The sequence below is a fragment of the Neopelma chrysocephalum genome, unplaced genomic scaffold, assembly GCF_003984885.1.
Source record: "Neopelma chrysocephalum unplaced genomic scaffold, ASM398488v2 Primary Assembly neopelma1_98, whole genome shotgun sequence".
Classification (NCBI taxonomy): Eukaryota; Metazoa; Chordata; class Aves; order Passeriformes; family Pipridae; genus Neopelma; species Neopelma chrysocephalum.
Window position 1 is genome coordinate 1,450,848 of NW_020897761.1, and position 15,232 is coordinate 1,466,079.

Below are 15,232 nucleotides of genomic sequence, written 5' to 3' on the forward strand. Positions count from 1 at the left end.
GGTTGTTCTAATTCACCACTAAATCTACGTTATACAGGCTCTGAATCTCCCTTTGCTTCCCAAACTTTGTAGAATGGTATCTGAACGGGAATTTTGAGCTTTTGAATGTGTGTTCCTTAGTTTTCCCAAATGAGGGTTCTGTAAGATGCACTCCAAGATGCTTAGTTTTAAAATTGCTGAAGATGACTTTTCACCATCTTTAGGGGGTGTGAGCAGTATTTTTTAAATGTCTTTTAATATTTGAAAGTTACTGTGTTGCATGTTCTTCATTGTATGAAACCATGTTTTTTAATTATTATAGGTCGCTTTTCTTTTAAAGCAACATCAGAACTTCATCTTGGTTATCTTAACAGAAACCAAAGCTGAATAACACTTTCCAGAACAATATATAGTTACTTTTAGCATCAAAATCAATGAACGTACTCATGGCACACAGTTATATACTTCTGTAGCTTTGCCTCTATCTGTGGCAAATAAATCAAATTATTTCTGTCTGTGTGCAAATTTCTTCTTGTGGGTTCAGGTGTGTCCTCGAGTTCCTGCACACAACCCACTACAAGTCACCATCTCATGCTTGTGAAAACACAGACAGAGAGCTCAGTGTTGCCCACTGAACTCGGGATTAAGGAGTAGTGGATCACTTTACATTTGGGATGAGCCAGAAGCGGGGGCTTGACCTGTTACCACAGCTTGGACATCATATAGTGACATAATTCTCTGCCTGAGCTTTAAGCAGGCTTTTATCACTTCAGGGGGTTCTGGAAACGACCTTTCTGCATTCCAAAAAATGCCTGCAAGTTACTTCTGAGAAAAGAAATGAGAAGGAATTACTGTTTCTTTGTTAATTAATAATTAGCAGGCTACAGTATAAGAAATGAAGGTCATAAAGAACACACCTCTCTGACAGAAACTTCTGTCTGTATGAAAGCAGCCAATTTGGAATTTAACTTTTAGGAAACAACAAAAAAATGGGAATTCCCCCAATCAGTTATAAGATTTCTGTCTGTTCCCTGGGAGTGACAAGGGGTGTGTTTTTTATTCTCTCTTTCTTGTAGTGGTTGTGGCTTTCCAGAGAGCAGGGACTGTGAAACAAAAAGGAGTCTCAGACTTGCTCAGTTGTGCTGCTGGTACTTATGTTAACATTAACCAAGGGCCAGGTGTCCCCTTGCAGAACACATCAGCTTGCTTTTATTGGAAAATCTGATTACTTATTTTACATATTTTAGTACATGACCCAAAATTATTTGCCCATATGTACTCACACTGAAAGTCTTTAGTGGGTTACTGTCTTTAACCTCTTCATCCCCTCTGCTTCACCAGGCTAGGCGGTGAAAAAAACCCTCACTTATTGAATATTCTTAATTTCTGATAATTCTGAAGTTGTAGAATGGTTCTGCTATTAATCCTTGCTTTCTCTCACCTCTTTTGGAGACTTTCACTTTGACCCATATAAAGCTTTTAGTGAGAAACACAATCTCTCTTTCTGCCATGTAATACGGGTTATAATTTAAGTGTTCCCATAGTATTTTGTTAAGGAAAAGAAAATCTTCTATGTATTCAAAAAGGAATAAAAACCAAAATGAGTTTTGAAGGAAGTTGAAGGAAGTTCAGGGGTTTATTCTTGATCCTAAATCTTTCAGTTTTTCACCTCATTTTAAATGTATCACATAAAATAGGAAATTGGTGGTTGTAGTGATGGAGCTCCTGTGCCTGACTTGACTGGCAGACTAAGGAAGTAATTCTGGTGAACACTTCAGGTTTGAAACTTGTAGTGGAAAAAGTGGAATTCTAGAGGAAGACTGAGAACCATGCCTGAAATAGAGTAATGGAACAGGCAGCACAGTCTGTTTAGCAGAGAAATGAGTGTTTTTCAAGGGCAGTGAGTTTAGACAAGCTGGTTCTAGCAAGGGGCAAGAGGGTCTTAACAAGTGTCCCATGGAGCAGAGGGGTCAGTCAGGAATGCTGGGAAACTGGACAGGCAGCAAAGGGAAATGACTTTTATTTTAGTTGATAGACAAGAGAAAAGAAAGCTGCCTGTACAGGGGAGAGAGGTCTTGCTAGTGAGGTGGAGAAGCATTTCTTACATCTCCTTAAAGGGAGGGGAAAAAACTGCTTTTGGCACTCCCAGAGCTCTGTGTCTGTCCCTGGACATGGGGTAGGTGTTGGCTTCAGCTGTTGAACTGACAGCACAGGCCTGAGGGCCTGCAGAGCTGTGCCTCCACACCCCTGGGAAAGGGTTTGGATGTGTGTCTCTCCAGTCAGGAGCAGCATCTCTTGTTTTGCAGTGTCCAGTGCTGTCTGTTTCCTCTCAAGAGCCAAAGGATTCCCAAATTTGTTGCCACAGATGTCTGCACTGTGTGAGCCTTCAGATGTGCAGGGCCGGGGCAGTGGGGCACTTATTAACATGCCAAATTAAAATAATGGGGCATGTCTTACATTGAGTTAACAAGGTGTATCTTTTCAGTAGACTTTTAAGTATCTTCAGAAGGTGATTAAACACAAAAGAACATGTTGCTCTCTATCTGAGATCCACATTTAAGGCAGGATTTTCTGTGGTAACAAAATGAATCTCCTAGTAAGAGGTGAATTATCAAAGTGCCTAATTCAACAAAAGATGAACTGTAAAAATCCAGTAACTCAATTCAGAAATTACACTTGTGGAATACCAATTTGCCAAAGGAATCAGAACCAGTGTAACTGTGTTACTTCAATGTATTGTTGCTCTGTTAAGTTGTTTTGAAACTGAAGAGATTTGTGTCTCTACATGGCTCTGAACATGTGTTATGCACTAAATTAAAGAAGTGAATTTTCATCCTTGTTCTCCCAGGAGCTGGCAAGCTGTGGCTGGAATAAAAAAGAGAAATACAGTTCTGCACCAAATGCTGTTGCTTTCACCAGAAGATTCAATCATGTGAGTTATTTTTTTCCAAGCCTTATTACATGTACACATTTTAAAAAGTCTGTGGGATTAAGTGTTCTGGCACATCACTTTTATTTTGGATCACAGCTGATTACTTGAAAACTTAAGGAACTCCTTATAGCAGACACTTTATCTAAAGGATATATAGAAAGTCCAAGCCAGTGCTGAAGAAATAGCTGTGATTCTGTTTTAAATAGCAGTAATTGATGAAAAGTGCCTATTTTCCCCATAAATGCTGGCTGTCCTTTATATAAAGAGAGAATCATAATTGCAGGTTAAATGCTTACCATGCAGGATTTCTGGAGGAGTAATTAGATGTAATTTCCTTCTGTGTTCGTGTCTTTTGCTTCACATAGATGCTTTTGTCCCCAGAAATAGAAGCCTGCTGTCAGGATGGTTACCTTTTTAAGGTGATTCTAGTCAAACTTTAAAAACTCTGAACAATTTTTCTGTACAAAATTTGTTTAACTCTCTATTTGGCAGAATTTTTTCAAGGTAATTATTTTGGCAGGACTTTTTCAAGGTTTTCAGGTAGTGTGTTTGAGATTTATGATTTCCTTACTTAACAATTTCTCTGCATAAAATCAGCCCTTAAAAGAAGAACAGAATTTTTAGCTTTCTCCACAATTGAAGCTGTAAGACTCCAGCTATGTAGTTGGCCAAGCAAGTTTCAAAACTGTAATACTTTTTAAGTAATGCTATATTTTCTCTTGCAGATGAAGTAATTCTGTTCCTCTCTTCTCTTGTAAATGTTTAATAGTGTCTCAAACTTACAAGCTCTCTTCCAGCTCTAACCTCTGTACCCAGTCTCAGACTTACAGACATCTTTGTTATTCATCTGAAACTCAGACCAAACTAACCTTTTCAGGGTTTTTTTTTTCCCCATCAATTCTTGTGTATTTTCTCACTTTTCATGATTGCTCACATTCAGGAATGACCAAATCCTGTTTCTTCTCATCCAAAACACAGAGAGTGTGTCTTAACCTTCTAATGACTGCAATCCTTGCCTGGGTGTGGGTTTTGGACCTGATTTTCCACTTGACCAAAGAGAAAATGTTACACTGAAAACTTCTTGTGACCACATCATCTGTTGAGATCTGGGGGGGTTTGGTTGAGGATTTGGGGGTTTTTTGTTCATGTTATTTTTTTGGTGGTGGTGATTTTCTTGCATTTAGTTGAAATTTTCTTAATATAGCTTTTCAAGTTGCTCCTGTTCGAGTGTGTAGACTGGTGTAAAAACATTAATACTTTTGATATTAATTTCATTGATACAGCACTGATTCCAACATTTACTGTCTTGCTTATTCATGGAAGTTGTCTCTTCCAAGAAATGTTCATTTTGCTGAATATTCTGGGCTGGTTTTGTAGTAAGGACCATGTTAGGCAGTTACCTCATCAAGGACCCCACTTCTCATTTGTTATTATTTAAGGTACTTTATACATACCAAAGAATTGGTAAAATGTGCTCAGCAGCCAGAAGGAAGGAGGGGAAAACTTACCATGGGAATAAGGACTTCCACTTCTGGCATCAAGGAAAGCCTTGATGAGTCTTATTTGTGTATAATAGGAGTAGACAGGGACAAAGATTGTTTCAGCTCCACTTACCAGGGTGTTCTAAAGCTTAGTCCTAAATAAGGAATCAGGAAAATCACTGCAAATCACTTTTGGCCTTCTCAGGCAGGAACACATTTCCTCAAACTTGTGTTAACCTTTGAAATTTCCCAGGGTTTAAATTATGCATTATGCATCTGTCTCTTCTCCCCCCCAACCTGCCAAAAGAAAACCATGAACAGCTCTCACTTTTGAGTAAAGAGAATATTAAATCACTAACAGCTTCTTCACAGCAGATTGATCTGCTGGTAGCATTTTGGAGGCAGCAGTGGTTCTGTGGAGGTGATTGCAGTCCACTGAGGATGCACTCGGGTATTTCCAGCCTGAGTTATGTGATAATTATATGTGGTGCCTGTAAAAACAGATCCAGTTCAGGGAAGAGAAATCAATTGAATTGTTCCATGCCAGGACTCTCTTATTGTCAGTGAATACACTGGTAGGTGGTACTCCATAGATCTACACATTTACTGATGAGTATTGTTTATAATTATGTAATTTCTTATTTTTTTTTAAACTCTGATTTCTGCCTTTTTCTGCTTCCTTCTGAAAGTGAGTTGTGTACTTGCTCACTGCTGCTGTTACTGGTAAATCTGTCACAGGGCACAACTGCCAGGTTTGCCTAGATCATTGTTCTACCTTTTGAAAATAAGCATTTATCATGTATTTCAAACAAACACAGTTTATCCAAGGTAGCTGTTTATGTCAAGGTCACTGTTGCTGTTGGTTGTCAGATCATCTCTATTGAAAACCTCCTCCTTGAGGTTTTTATTGGAGTGGGAATGGAACTGTGCTGCCCCAGAGCTCAAAATATTAGAGAAATTAGTCAACTAGATTCAAAACACTAGACCAGTTTTAAAGCAAAAGATCCCACTTGCAAAAGGCAGATTTCGTGTTTTACTGACTCTGGTTTGGGGGTTTTGGTTTTGGGGTTTTTGTGTCTTTTTCTAACCCAAATGCAAACATTATGTGTGGGAGAAGTTTGTCTTGAATATTGTAGTGTTGCTGAATCGCTGTGGATTTGACTGGGGTTATCAGAAATATAGAAATGGAATGGTGAAGAGGTTTAGTGTGCATGGAAGATACTTTGAAGAGAAATTCAGAAACTATTAAAGAGAGGTTCTCAATTTTGCCTATCTTCTAATTAGCACAGAAAGCATAACTAACTTTGGAAGCAGCAACTATGAACTTCAAAGCAGCAGTATAACAAAATTAGTATTTCAGATAAGGCAAACATGGGATAATTTAAAAAGCTCAAGATGTGATTTAAGAAACAGATATGTTCTAAAGTTAAGCCTGTTTTTCTAGGTTGACCTTAATAGGGAAGAATATAAATGTACAATTATATGTCAAGGGTTTAAATGCTGGTTTGAACTGGTATCAAAGGCAATGAGTCATCCAGCTGATTGATATTGGTAGAACAACATTTAAATGCAGTGAGAGAGGATTTGAAGCAAGATAACCACAATATATGGAACAAATACACATGATTTACATGAAGAATTAATGAAAGGGTCTGTTTAAATGATTTCTTTTTCAATGCTTGGAATACATCAGATTATGGGGCTGTCTAAAGATGCCAGTTAATAGACAAGACCAGCCCAAAACCAGTGTCTGTGTCAGTAAAAACACATCAAAGCAAAGTGACAGTGGTTGCAATGGAAGTGATGAACTGTGTTTAATTCTGTATCTCCTGCTTGCTCTGTCTCTGAAGGGACTGGCTGACTCTGAGCTTCCAAGGAAGTTCTGCATTTTCTTCTGCTTTGGGTTTGTTTTCCCCTGCAAGAGCTTGGAAGTGTTGGGATGGGTGTGGCTGGGATTGGGATGGAAACCAGGCTTCCTTGGATAGACAAGGGCACTCGTGTGGCACAGTCACTGCGATGCCAGTGAACTCTCACAGAAGTCAGGACCAACAGAATAAATTGGTTTTTTCATCCTCATGAAAATGCTTGAGCATTTTCTGTGTATTGAGCAAGTGTTTCACAGTCTGGGCTATCAAAGCATTCTCCTCTTACATGGACACTCTGTTAACCTGAAATCAAAGAGATTTGGGCTTTTAAGGCATGTGTTGTCTCTACCTGATTCTTTATGATACAAAAATCTATGTTAAAAATTTAAATTCCTTTGATCTTCAAAGGGAAAGCATCTCCTTAGAAACTCGTTGGTCAGCCAAGGGAAAAAAGTTCTTTTTCTCAAGCTGTGTAACTAAAGCAGAGCATCAAACTGAGGTTAAACTTTTTTTTGACAGAATTTTGAAGTACTGTCAAATATTTCATGTTGTCAGTACTTCTGTATTTTATAGGGAACCATTTTTTGTTGGTGAGGACAACACAGTTTATCTGGAGATAGATTGCTTAAAAAACAAAAAGGAATGGAAAGAAAATGAAGAAAAAAGAAAGGAAACAGAAACCTGAGCTCCATGGTGAATTCTTTCCTGGCTAATACAGCCTTAGACAAACAGACCAAAGGAAAGTGTTTGTCATGCAAGATGTTTGTGGGGATTTTTTTGTGGGTTTTCTTGTCATTCTTTCATTTTTCAGTTCCAAAGAGCTGTTGTGTTTTGACATCCCGGTTGTCATCAGATCACTGTAACTTCACTGCAAATGTAATCCTTGTGGGGGTGTGGATCCTCTCATGCTGTTCTCTATTAAAACTGTCACACTGGACAAAGTGAAACGGGATATTTCATTTTTTTAATTGAAGTTTCGGGCAGGAACCTGAACACACAGACAATGTTAGTTTACAAGAAGCTCTTTAGCATCACTTAAAAATCAAAGCAACATGACAGGTTGAAAGGTGTTTGGGTATGAGAAGGTGCATTTCTTCCTACACCTTTTCTGGTAGTTTTGTAAATACCAGTCATGCTGTATCTTGATAATTCAGTTTTTCCTAACTTGTGGTGAATACATGAATAAAAGCTGCAGTATTTGTTACTATTGGCTAATTCTTTGCTACTGCTTTATTACAGTTATGAAGGTGTTTATTTTTTATCATTCTTTGTGGGGGGCAGAGGGTGGGTGAGGGGAAGGAGCAGAGAAGAGAAAATGTTAGAATTTAGACATGTTAACAAAACACTTTTAAAACATAGGTTTTCTGAGTCATTCATGTAAGTATGAAATGCAGCAACCATCCTTTATACCACACTGGATATAGCAGTGATTTTACACCACAGTCAAGTTAATCCTATAAAACTTACCCAGGAGTGTGGTACCGTGCTATCAATTGGCAGGTGATTGGTATAGCCAGAAATAAGAGTACAAACTATAAACCAGGTTATAGCAGGGACTTTCTACCTTTTGTTCAGGATGAATTTTTTTTGAAGGTGTTGGAAATGTCAGTGAACTGTAGCTGAAGCTGTTCAACTCATCTGAGAGTTGGGTAGTGCAGCTTCGAAGTTGTGGAAAAGCAAAACCAACGAATATAACTCAGTTTTAGTGTTTATATTCCTCCAATTTGTAGACTTCTAATAAAATTTCTCTATGATTTTGTTTTCCTGGGAGGGCATTGTTTGAAGTTTGAGTCTTGCCGTTTGGTTTGTGTCTGTGAGATCTCACCCTCGAGCTCAGCCTGAAATCCAGGCTGTTTGCATAGACTGTACTTCTATAAAAATAAATAAAACTATTCAAAGGGTTATGTTGAAACTCTGTATTTTCTAAAAGGGAATTTTTTCTACCTTCCAGGTAAGCTTCTGGGTTGTTAGAGAGATTCTGCATGCACAGACTTTGAAAATACGAGCTGAGGTTTTGAGCCACTACATTAAAACTGCAAAGGTAAGAATTTGGGTTGGGAAGGGGTGTGTGGGATTCACCACAATTAAAGGTTTTATACCTAAGTTGGTCAGTTCAAAAATACACATGGGGAAATATTTATCTGAAACCTGATTTAGCTTAATTAAGGTAATGCAAAGATGCTTTATTTTACATATTGTTTATAAAAGAGTATAATTTACCTGATGTGATTTTTAGGTTGGCTAAACCAAAATGCTGTGTGTAGAATCAGTTCAAACAGCATCAGTCAGAACAGAAATGGTTTGTTTGCCTTTACCATTGGAAGGAAAGGATTTTTTATCTCTTATTCCAGTTGTGGCATGAATAATACCAAGTTAATAAATATGGTTTCAAAAATATACTTGAATTCCAAAAACATTTTGGAGCTCTCAATGTTTCCTAAAGCCTTTTGGAGTGACACTCCTAAGAAAAGGGTCAGCAAACCGTGAGTGATGTGTAGGTGAAGCAGAGTCCTTGCCCTTCAAAGCAGAGTGAAACTTCTTCACTATAGTGAGAAGAGGGGGATATTTTTCAAGTCTTTGCTGTCAGATGGTGAGTGCCTGAAACTACAGCTGAGTTCTGTGGCTGCCTTGGGTTACCTGTCACAAAGGATGTACAATTATGTCAATAATTTTGTATTCAAATGCATTCCTTGTCTTGTTTTTAATGAAATAATATTTTACTTCTGTAGCATTTGACTATAAATTTTGGCAAAGCAAGCTAATTTTTTAAGATTCCACAGGCTTTGCTCAGTAATGATGCTGTGGTCATAAACTCTGAATTATCTCTCTTAAGTATCCTTTGATATCTGGTGAGTTAATGTAGCTTCATCTCATGTATTTTTAAAAATCAGTTCTTGTTTGGGGTTTTTTTTTCATTTGAAATACAAACATATACAAATTTTGCCTTGTGATCCATAGGAGGGAGAGGCTCCCCTGTGTGGTCACAGTGCAGAACAGATCTGGGAAGCCAGGTGGGCTCAGCTTTGGTTCGTACTGGGATGGAACTGGCCAGGGCTGGGTGTTGTAGGCTCAGCTTTGGGCACAGCCCCTGAAGGTGCCTGACCTCCCCCTGGGTTACAGACAGCAGTGTCTGCTGGAATGCTGCTGGTTTGGAGACAGTTACATGCTCTAAAAATTAGATAATTGGGCTTGGCTTACCTGGGAGTTGTAAAAATCACAGTAACAAAAACCAAGAAACTTTTTAACTTACTTGTTATCTTGGCTTGGTTCACATACAGCTGCTGACGTGAAGTTCCTGCAGTTAGTGCTGTTGGAAGGATTTCCTGTGTACCCCAAAGCTGTTATCAAAGCAGCTTGGTGCCAGAGATCACACTAATGAACTTTTCTTCAGAGAAGCTGTGAATCCACTCCACAGTGAATTCTTTGTGCTGACATCTATTGTAGAGCTCACGGTCCTTTAATGGTGTCTCATCCATATTGCTTTATGCATGAACTAATTGGACCTAATAGTTACATTCCCCCAGAGTTCCCAGACTATCCTGGCAGGTAATGACTTCTGTTTCAATGCTGGCAGCAGCTGGGAAAGCCCTTTTTTTCCTTTTTAATGAGCTACACTGTCCTTTAGGAGAACGGACTTTACCTTGTTTGGGGATCTGCGTGTGAGTAAAAAGGGTTATTGTGTAAGTGGAGGGACAAACTCCAGCAGGACTACTTGGAAAAATAGTAGGACTATGGTATAGGACAAATATCCACCCCTCTACACCTTGCCCCACAAAACAGTGATTGCCCTTTACACATGGTTACCAAAGAATCCTCCCAAAAGAGGATGAGTAGAGGGAAGCACTTCATCAGTAGATGTGGGCAGACTTCCATTGTCAGTGGGGTGCTGAGCACCCACTGGAATTGCTCTTAGGGTGCCATTAAAAGTGGCATTCCATGAGTACTTTGTTCTGTAGGAGCTGTAAGAGAGAATCATTTGCCCTGCTCCAAAACTGTTATCCAGAAAACCATCCTTGCACAGAAAGTCTCCTTTGATATTCACCATTTATTCAGGATCGTGTTAGTCCAGCTGGTTTTGTCCTGTTACCTTGTGAAAGGCATCCTAAGCAGGAAAACTTGGGTAAGCTAAGTTTGAAGCAGGAAAAAAGACCTCAAGCCTTTTTTGGATAGGATGAGTTCCTTATTTTATCTGTCTGGAATACTGACCTACCTTGGTGACTGCTCCAAATGTCTTCAGCAGGATTTGCAGTACAGTGGTTGAGTATCCATTTCTCTATATCAGAGTCTCTTTGTTAGGGGTGAAACCTCAATTTGTGTGCACTCCACCAAAAATGCCTGAATGTGGTTTGGATATTTAGGTGCTCATATCTATCAGAACAATTGAGATTGCAGAAGAGGTAACAACATTTTCTTCCAGACCGTTTTTAAGCTTTTGTGACAGGACCAATTGGCCAAGGCAGATTGATGGTTTTGGAGACAGAGGGAAAGGAAAAAGGAAAGGGAGGGAAATTCCAAATATATAAGAAAAAGCACTTAAGAACAGTGTTGTGTAGAGAGTTTTAAAGCAAATTCCTTTACCCTGGTGGCTTCTCTGCTCAGTTTTGATCAGGTTGTTGCTTTCTACTGGTTAGTTGTCATACCCCAAAAATTATCCTTCAGTGAGAGGAGTACTCCAGGCTTTGGAAATGTACCTCCTTGATTTCATCCTGCAACACTATTTTTTGGGTGCTTTGATGCAGCCTTGGTAGCTGCATAAACTTTAAGTACTGCCATGATTACATCATTCACCACTGGGTTATCCTTTCTGGCACGTTAAGTTTTAAAATACTGTCGAATGCTATGAAAGGAATTTGTTGGGCTTGCATGTCAGAAAATTTCTGGCACTTCTAGTGTATTACTCAAGATGTATGTCTATATAGGTATTTTTAAGGGTTCTCTGTGGGCTATGAAACAGGTAGTACAGTCTAATTCAAAACCATGTAGATACAGTAATGAAAAATTAAGAGGTGCCATAAAAGTGGTCTGGATGCACTGCAGTTCTCTGTAACTCTTCATTTTAGAACTTGCAAGATTTCCTCATTTTTATGTTATTTATTCTGCAATCATTATTGACAGCACTTGAAATGTTGTTTATTGTTGTTATATATGTATTTTTTGTCCTCAGAAACTGTATGAGCTGAACAATCTCCATGCACTCATGGCAGTGGTGTCAGGCCTGCAGAGTGCTCCGATCTTCAGGCTGACCAAGACGTGGGCGGTGAGTGGAGCAGCAGCACAACAGAGGGGGGTTGATTTATTCTTAGGAAAATACAACATCCTTAATTTATTTGTAGGAAAACACAACAGTCTGTTTTCAAGGATGCAGTAATTATTACAGATAGTTTTAATTTTACTCTGCTGCGTACATAATGCTCCTAGTTCCTCTGAAGTCTATGGTTTCCTCTTGAATATTTTTTTTCCATTCTGGCATAGAAATATTTTCCTTTGAAAAATAGTTCCCTGCAGATTCTGCTAAATGCAGAGGCTTCTAATTTGGCCAGAAGCTATTTTGTATTTAGTTGCTGGAAAATTCTGAATGCCAAAGTGGGTCATATTTTAATCGTTTAGGGGTTTATGCTGTTGGAATTTTTCTTTTGCTATGGAGAGCAGATGTTCAGAAACTCTTGATTCAGTTGCCATAAAGAGATTTGTTGTCTCTCTGACTGATAACTAAATCTAACACTTTTCCTCAGAGTTTTCAGAATTATTTTCATAGTTATAACTGCATTAGACAGTATATTTGTAGTTCTGCATTTGCACAGTTGTGAAAGAACAGTGTTCTTTGGAACCATTTTTATTTGACATCTGGTTTTTTGACTGGCATTAATATAATTTTTATATAGTATCCTTGATAAGAAGAATATCAGGAATTACTTTTGCTCATTGATGCCTCAGAGCTTAGAAAGTAATCCTTGAATCAGCCATACTTTGTGTAGTTTTCCAGCTGTTTCAGATGAGCTGTGACATGAAGTGTGACAGAAATATTCAGGTGACTGAAATACTCCTGTGCAAGGGATACATATAAATAGATCATTAAAAAGAGGTGAAAATTTTCACAGAAGACATGTCAGTGTGTCCTTGGATGTTACAAAAAGTGTTTCTTTGATAACTGCATGATAATGTTGTTCAGTTGATAAACGTTACCAAAACTGAATATAATTCACTCCTGCTGAGATACTCATCTGGAATTCTGGGCACGTTTTCCAAATGCACAGTTAAGTAAGACATTGCTCCTCCATACCAAAAATCTCTCCAAGGAAATGTTAATGACATTAACACTTCAAAATGATCTCGAGGAGAACTTCTCTTTCTCTGATGTTGTCGTGTCAAGGAGTTGATGCCTCAACAGTTTCACGTAACTGTGATGCCAAATTGATTTTTAAATCTCTTTTTGTACATGACTCTAAATAAATGTAACTATAACCATAACTCAATAACAACTATATTAGTTACTACCATGATGATGCCATTCAGAACTGGGAGTCCCCAGTTTCTTTTCCTGCTTGGTTATGCACGTGTTTGCACTTAGGAGGATTATTTGTTTGCTGTTGGCACATGTATCAGTGTTTAAAGTTCACCCCTCTTCCAGCCTCTGAAATGCCAGGTAACTTCTCCCACATTTCTGCAGGTGTTTGATTTCTCATATAACCCCAAGCACTCGCTTTTCCTCATCATACATAAACCTTTGCAAATTGAAGTTGCAGGAGAGCTCCCAGCGCTGTGCACTGCAAACAGATGTAGTTGTCCTTGTCCTGGAGGTTCGGTTTATAAATTCTAGAAGTAATTCTAAGCCTTTGGCTTTCTGTGTATTAAAAGCAAGAAAAGGCACTTCAAGCTGTTATTGGAGTCACCAAGTCATTTGAGTAAGTTATACAATAACTCTCCAAAACCTTCCACAAGGAAGGATTTCTTCTGCATTTCTGAGATGGTTTGTAGCAACCCTCAATCAACTCGACTTATACAGTCAGGAAAATAGCTGCAAGTGTATTCATCCCCTGAAAAATAATAAAAAAAAGGCCACCTAATATGGTTGGAATCTAGAGTAGAAAGGAGCCATTAAATATTTGCTTGGTAATCTAATGTTCCTAAAAAAGATGAAATTCATGTCTTCTGACGGTATGTCTGAATTTGCCTGAAATTTGTCTCGCCCGTTGCCTGCACACACTCTCAGCTCTGGAGAATAATAAATGCTGCTTTTAATGTGTGATTTGCCCCATTCAAAACGAGAAAAGAGTTGCGAACCTTGCCAGAAAGGTCACAGAATAGAATATTCAACTTCTCTCCAATTAATATAAAGGAATTGTAGATGACCAGTGAGGATTTGGGCAATGTAAGCAAATAATCATTAAAATCTGAAGGGAGGTGAGTCCTGTCCCACTCTGCCAGCACCCTGAAACCTCATCACTCCTTTCTTGCATTTCAAAAAGGTTGTGCTCAGGGTTGGCACACTATGACTAGAAAGCAAAAAGCAATTTAGAAGGCTGTAAGTCCTTTCCTGCTGCTATAAACTGTCAGCCTTAGCTTTTATTGTCTCTGCACATGTACTTCTCTTTAGTGTTCTTTGCATCCTTTGAGCCCAAGAGACAGAGGAAGAAAAATTATTTAAAAAAGAAGCAACTCCAAAACTTGAAGAACTAACAACTGGGTCCTTCCTTGCCCTCACAGAAAACACCTTTAATGTGCTTGGCTTCTCTGTGCTTTTCTCCCTTAATGCAGGAAGTGGAGGCATGATGGGAGTTGCCCTGTGAGCACAAGGGGAAGTCATACAGGGTCAGCATGTCACTAGAGATGATCCAAAGAGCCTGCTCATCCTTATGGAGTAAAGGCTGTAATTTTGAGGCAGCTTTATTAGAAAAACCCCAAGCCAATAACAACAACAGTGGGCAAGTGGAAATGTGTGCTTCTAAGGCTAAAAGAGAAATCATAATGATCAAATTTAAGCTTGCCTGGTTTTCCCTTCTTCTTTCTTTCCCCAGTTACTGAGCCGGAAGGATAAAGCCACCTTTGACAAGTTGGAGTATGTTATGAGTAAAGAAGATAATTACAAAAGGCTTAGAGACTATATCAGCAGCTTGAAGATGACTCCTTGTATTCCCTACTTAGGTAAGTTGGAGCATATTTCTCCAGTAATTACACAAACAAAACACCATCTTTTAAGCATTCATGAAACTGTTTCTATTCTTCATTAAAGAGTCTATAACCCCAGTTGATTCTGGATACTCTGTATGTGGCAAGACAGAATTTCAGCAAGAAAATACCTGTTAAACCTCACAAACACTTCAGATTTTACATACAGTATCAGTTTGCTGGGAAATTGTTTTCCCACATGTTGTACAAATACCCTGATTGACTTCTGGAGAAGTGCTTAAATTGTTACCCCTGCTAGTGCCCTTACAGCTGAATTCTTGACTGTTATAATAATGAGGGCTTTTAATTTATGAGATGCTATAAATCACCAGCCTCTGAGATAAATAAATGTACATCTTGGGGTTTGGAACATGCTAAAATCTGGAGATATTGCTGCATTAGTTACACCAAGGTGACAAGAGAAACAGTGTCGTTATGACTGACTCAGCTTTATGGAGTAATTATTAGTAAATTACATTCCTGTGTATCTAAAAACTAGATGAATGTGTTTAATATGCATTGGTTTTGTTGCCAAGCTAATCTAGTGTTACTTAAACTAAGACATTAAAGTGATCAGTGTGCTTTTCTTTAATGTAGCTTTTGTTTGATACCTTTAGTCACCTAAAATTAAGGAAACATGTATCCAATTTCTGGTACTTCTGCAGGTATGAGTAGCTCTTACACCTGAATTCCAGATGACTTCTTGTGGTCACTAAGACCTCCTAAACTGTAATATCTTTGTTCCTGAAGTTTGATACTTCCTTTACTCAGCTGGGCTGTTAACTTTGTCAAGATGAATTGGTTGAATT

General features: G+C 38.5%; 1 protein-coding gene across 7 annotated transcripts in view; it reads left to right on the forward strand.

Moving 5' to 3' along the window:
* RALGPS2 (Ral GEF with PH domain and SH3 binding motif 2) overlaps nucleotides 1–15,232 on the forward strand; it is a 109,424-nt gene that overhangs the window by 35,791 nt on the left and 58,401 nt on the right. For all 7 annotated transcript variants that reach the window (XM_027694760.1, XM_027694761.1, XM_027694756.1 and 4 more), the window contains 4 exons: nucleotides 2,828–2,911; nucleotides 8,209–8,298; nucleotides 11,422–11,514; nucleotides 14,273–14,399. In XM_027694760.1, the coding sequence (XP_027550561.1) occupies nucleotides 2,828–2,911; nucleotides 8,209–8,298; nucleotides 11,422–11,514; nucleotides 14,273–14,399 (394 nt within the window). The remainder of the gene's footprint in view (nucleotides 1–2,827; nucleotides 2,912–8,208; nucleotides 8,299–11,421; nucleotides 11,515–14,272; nucleotides 14,400–15,232) is intronic.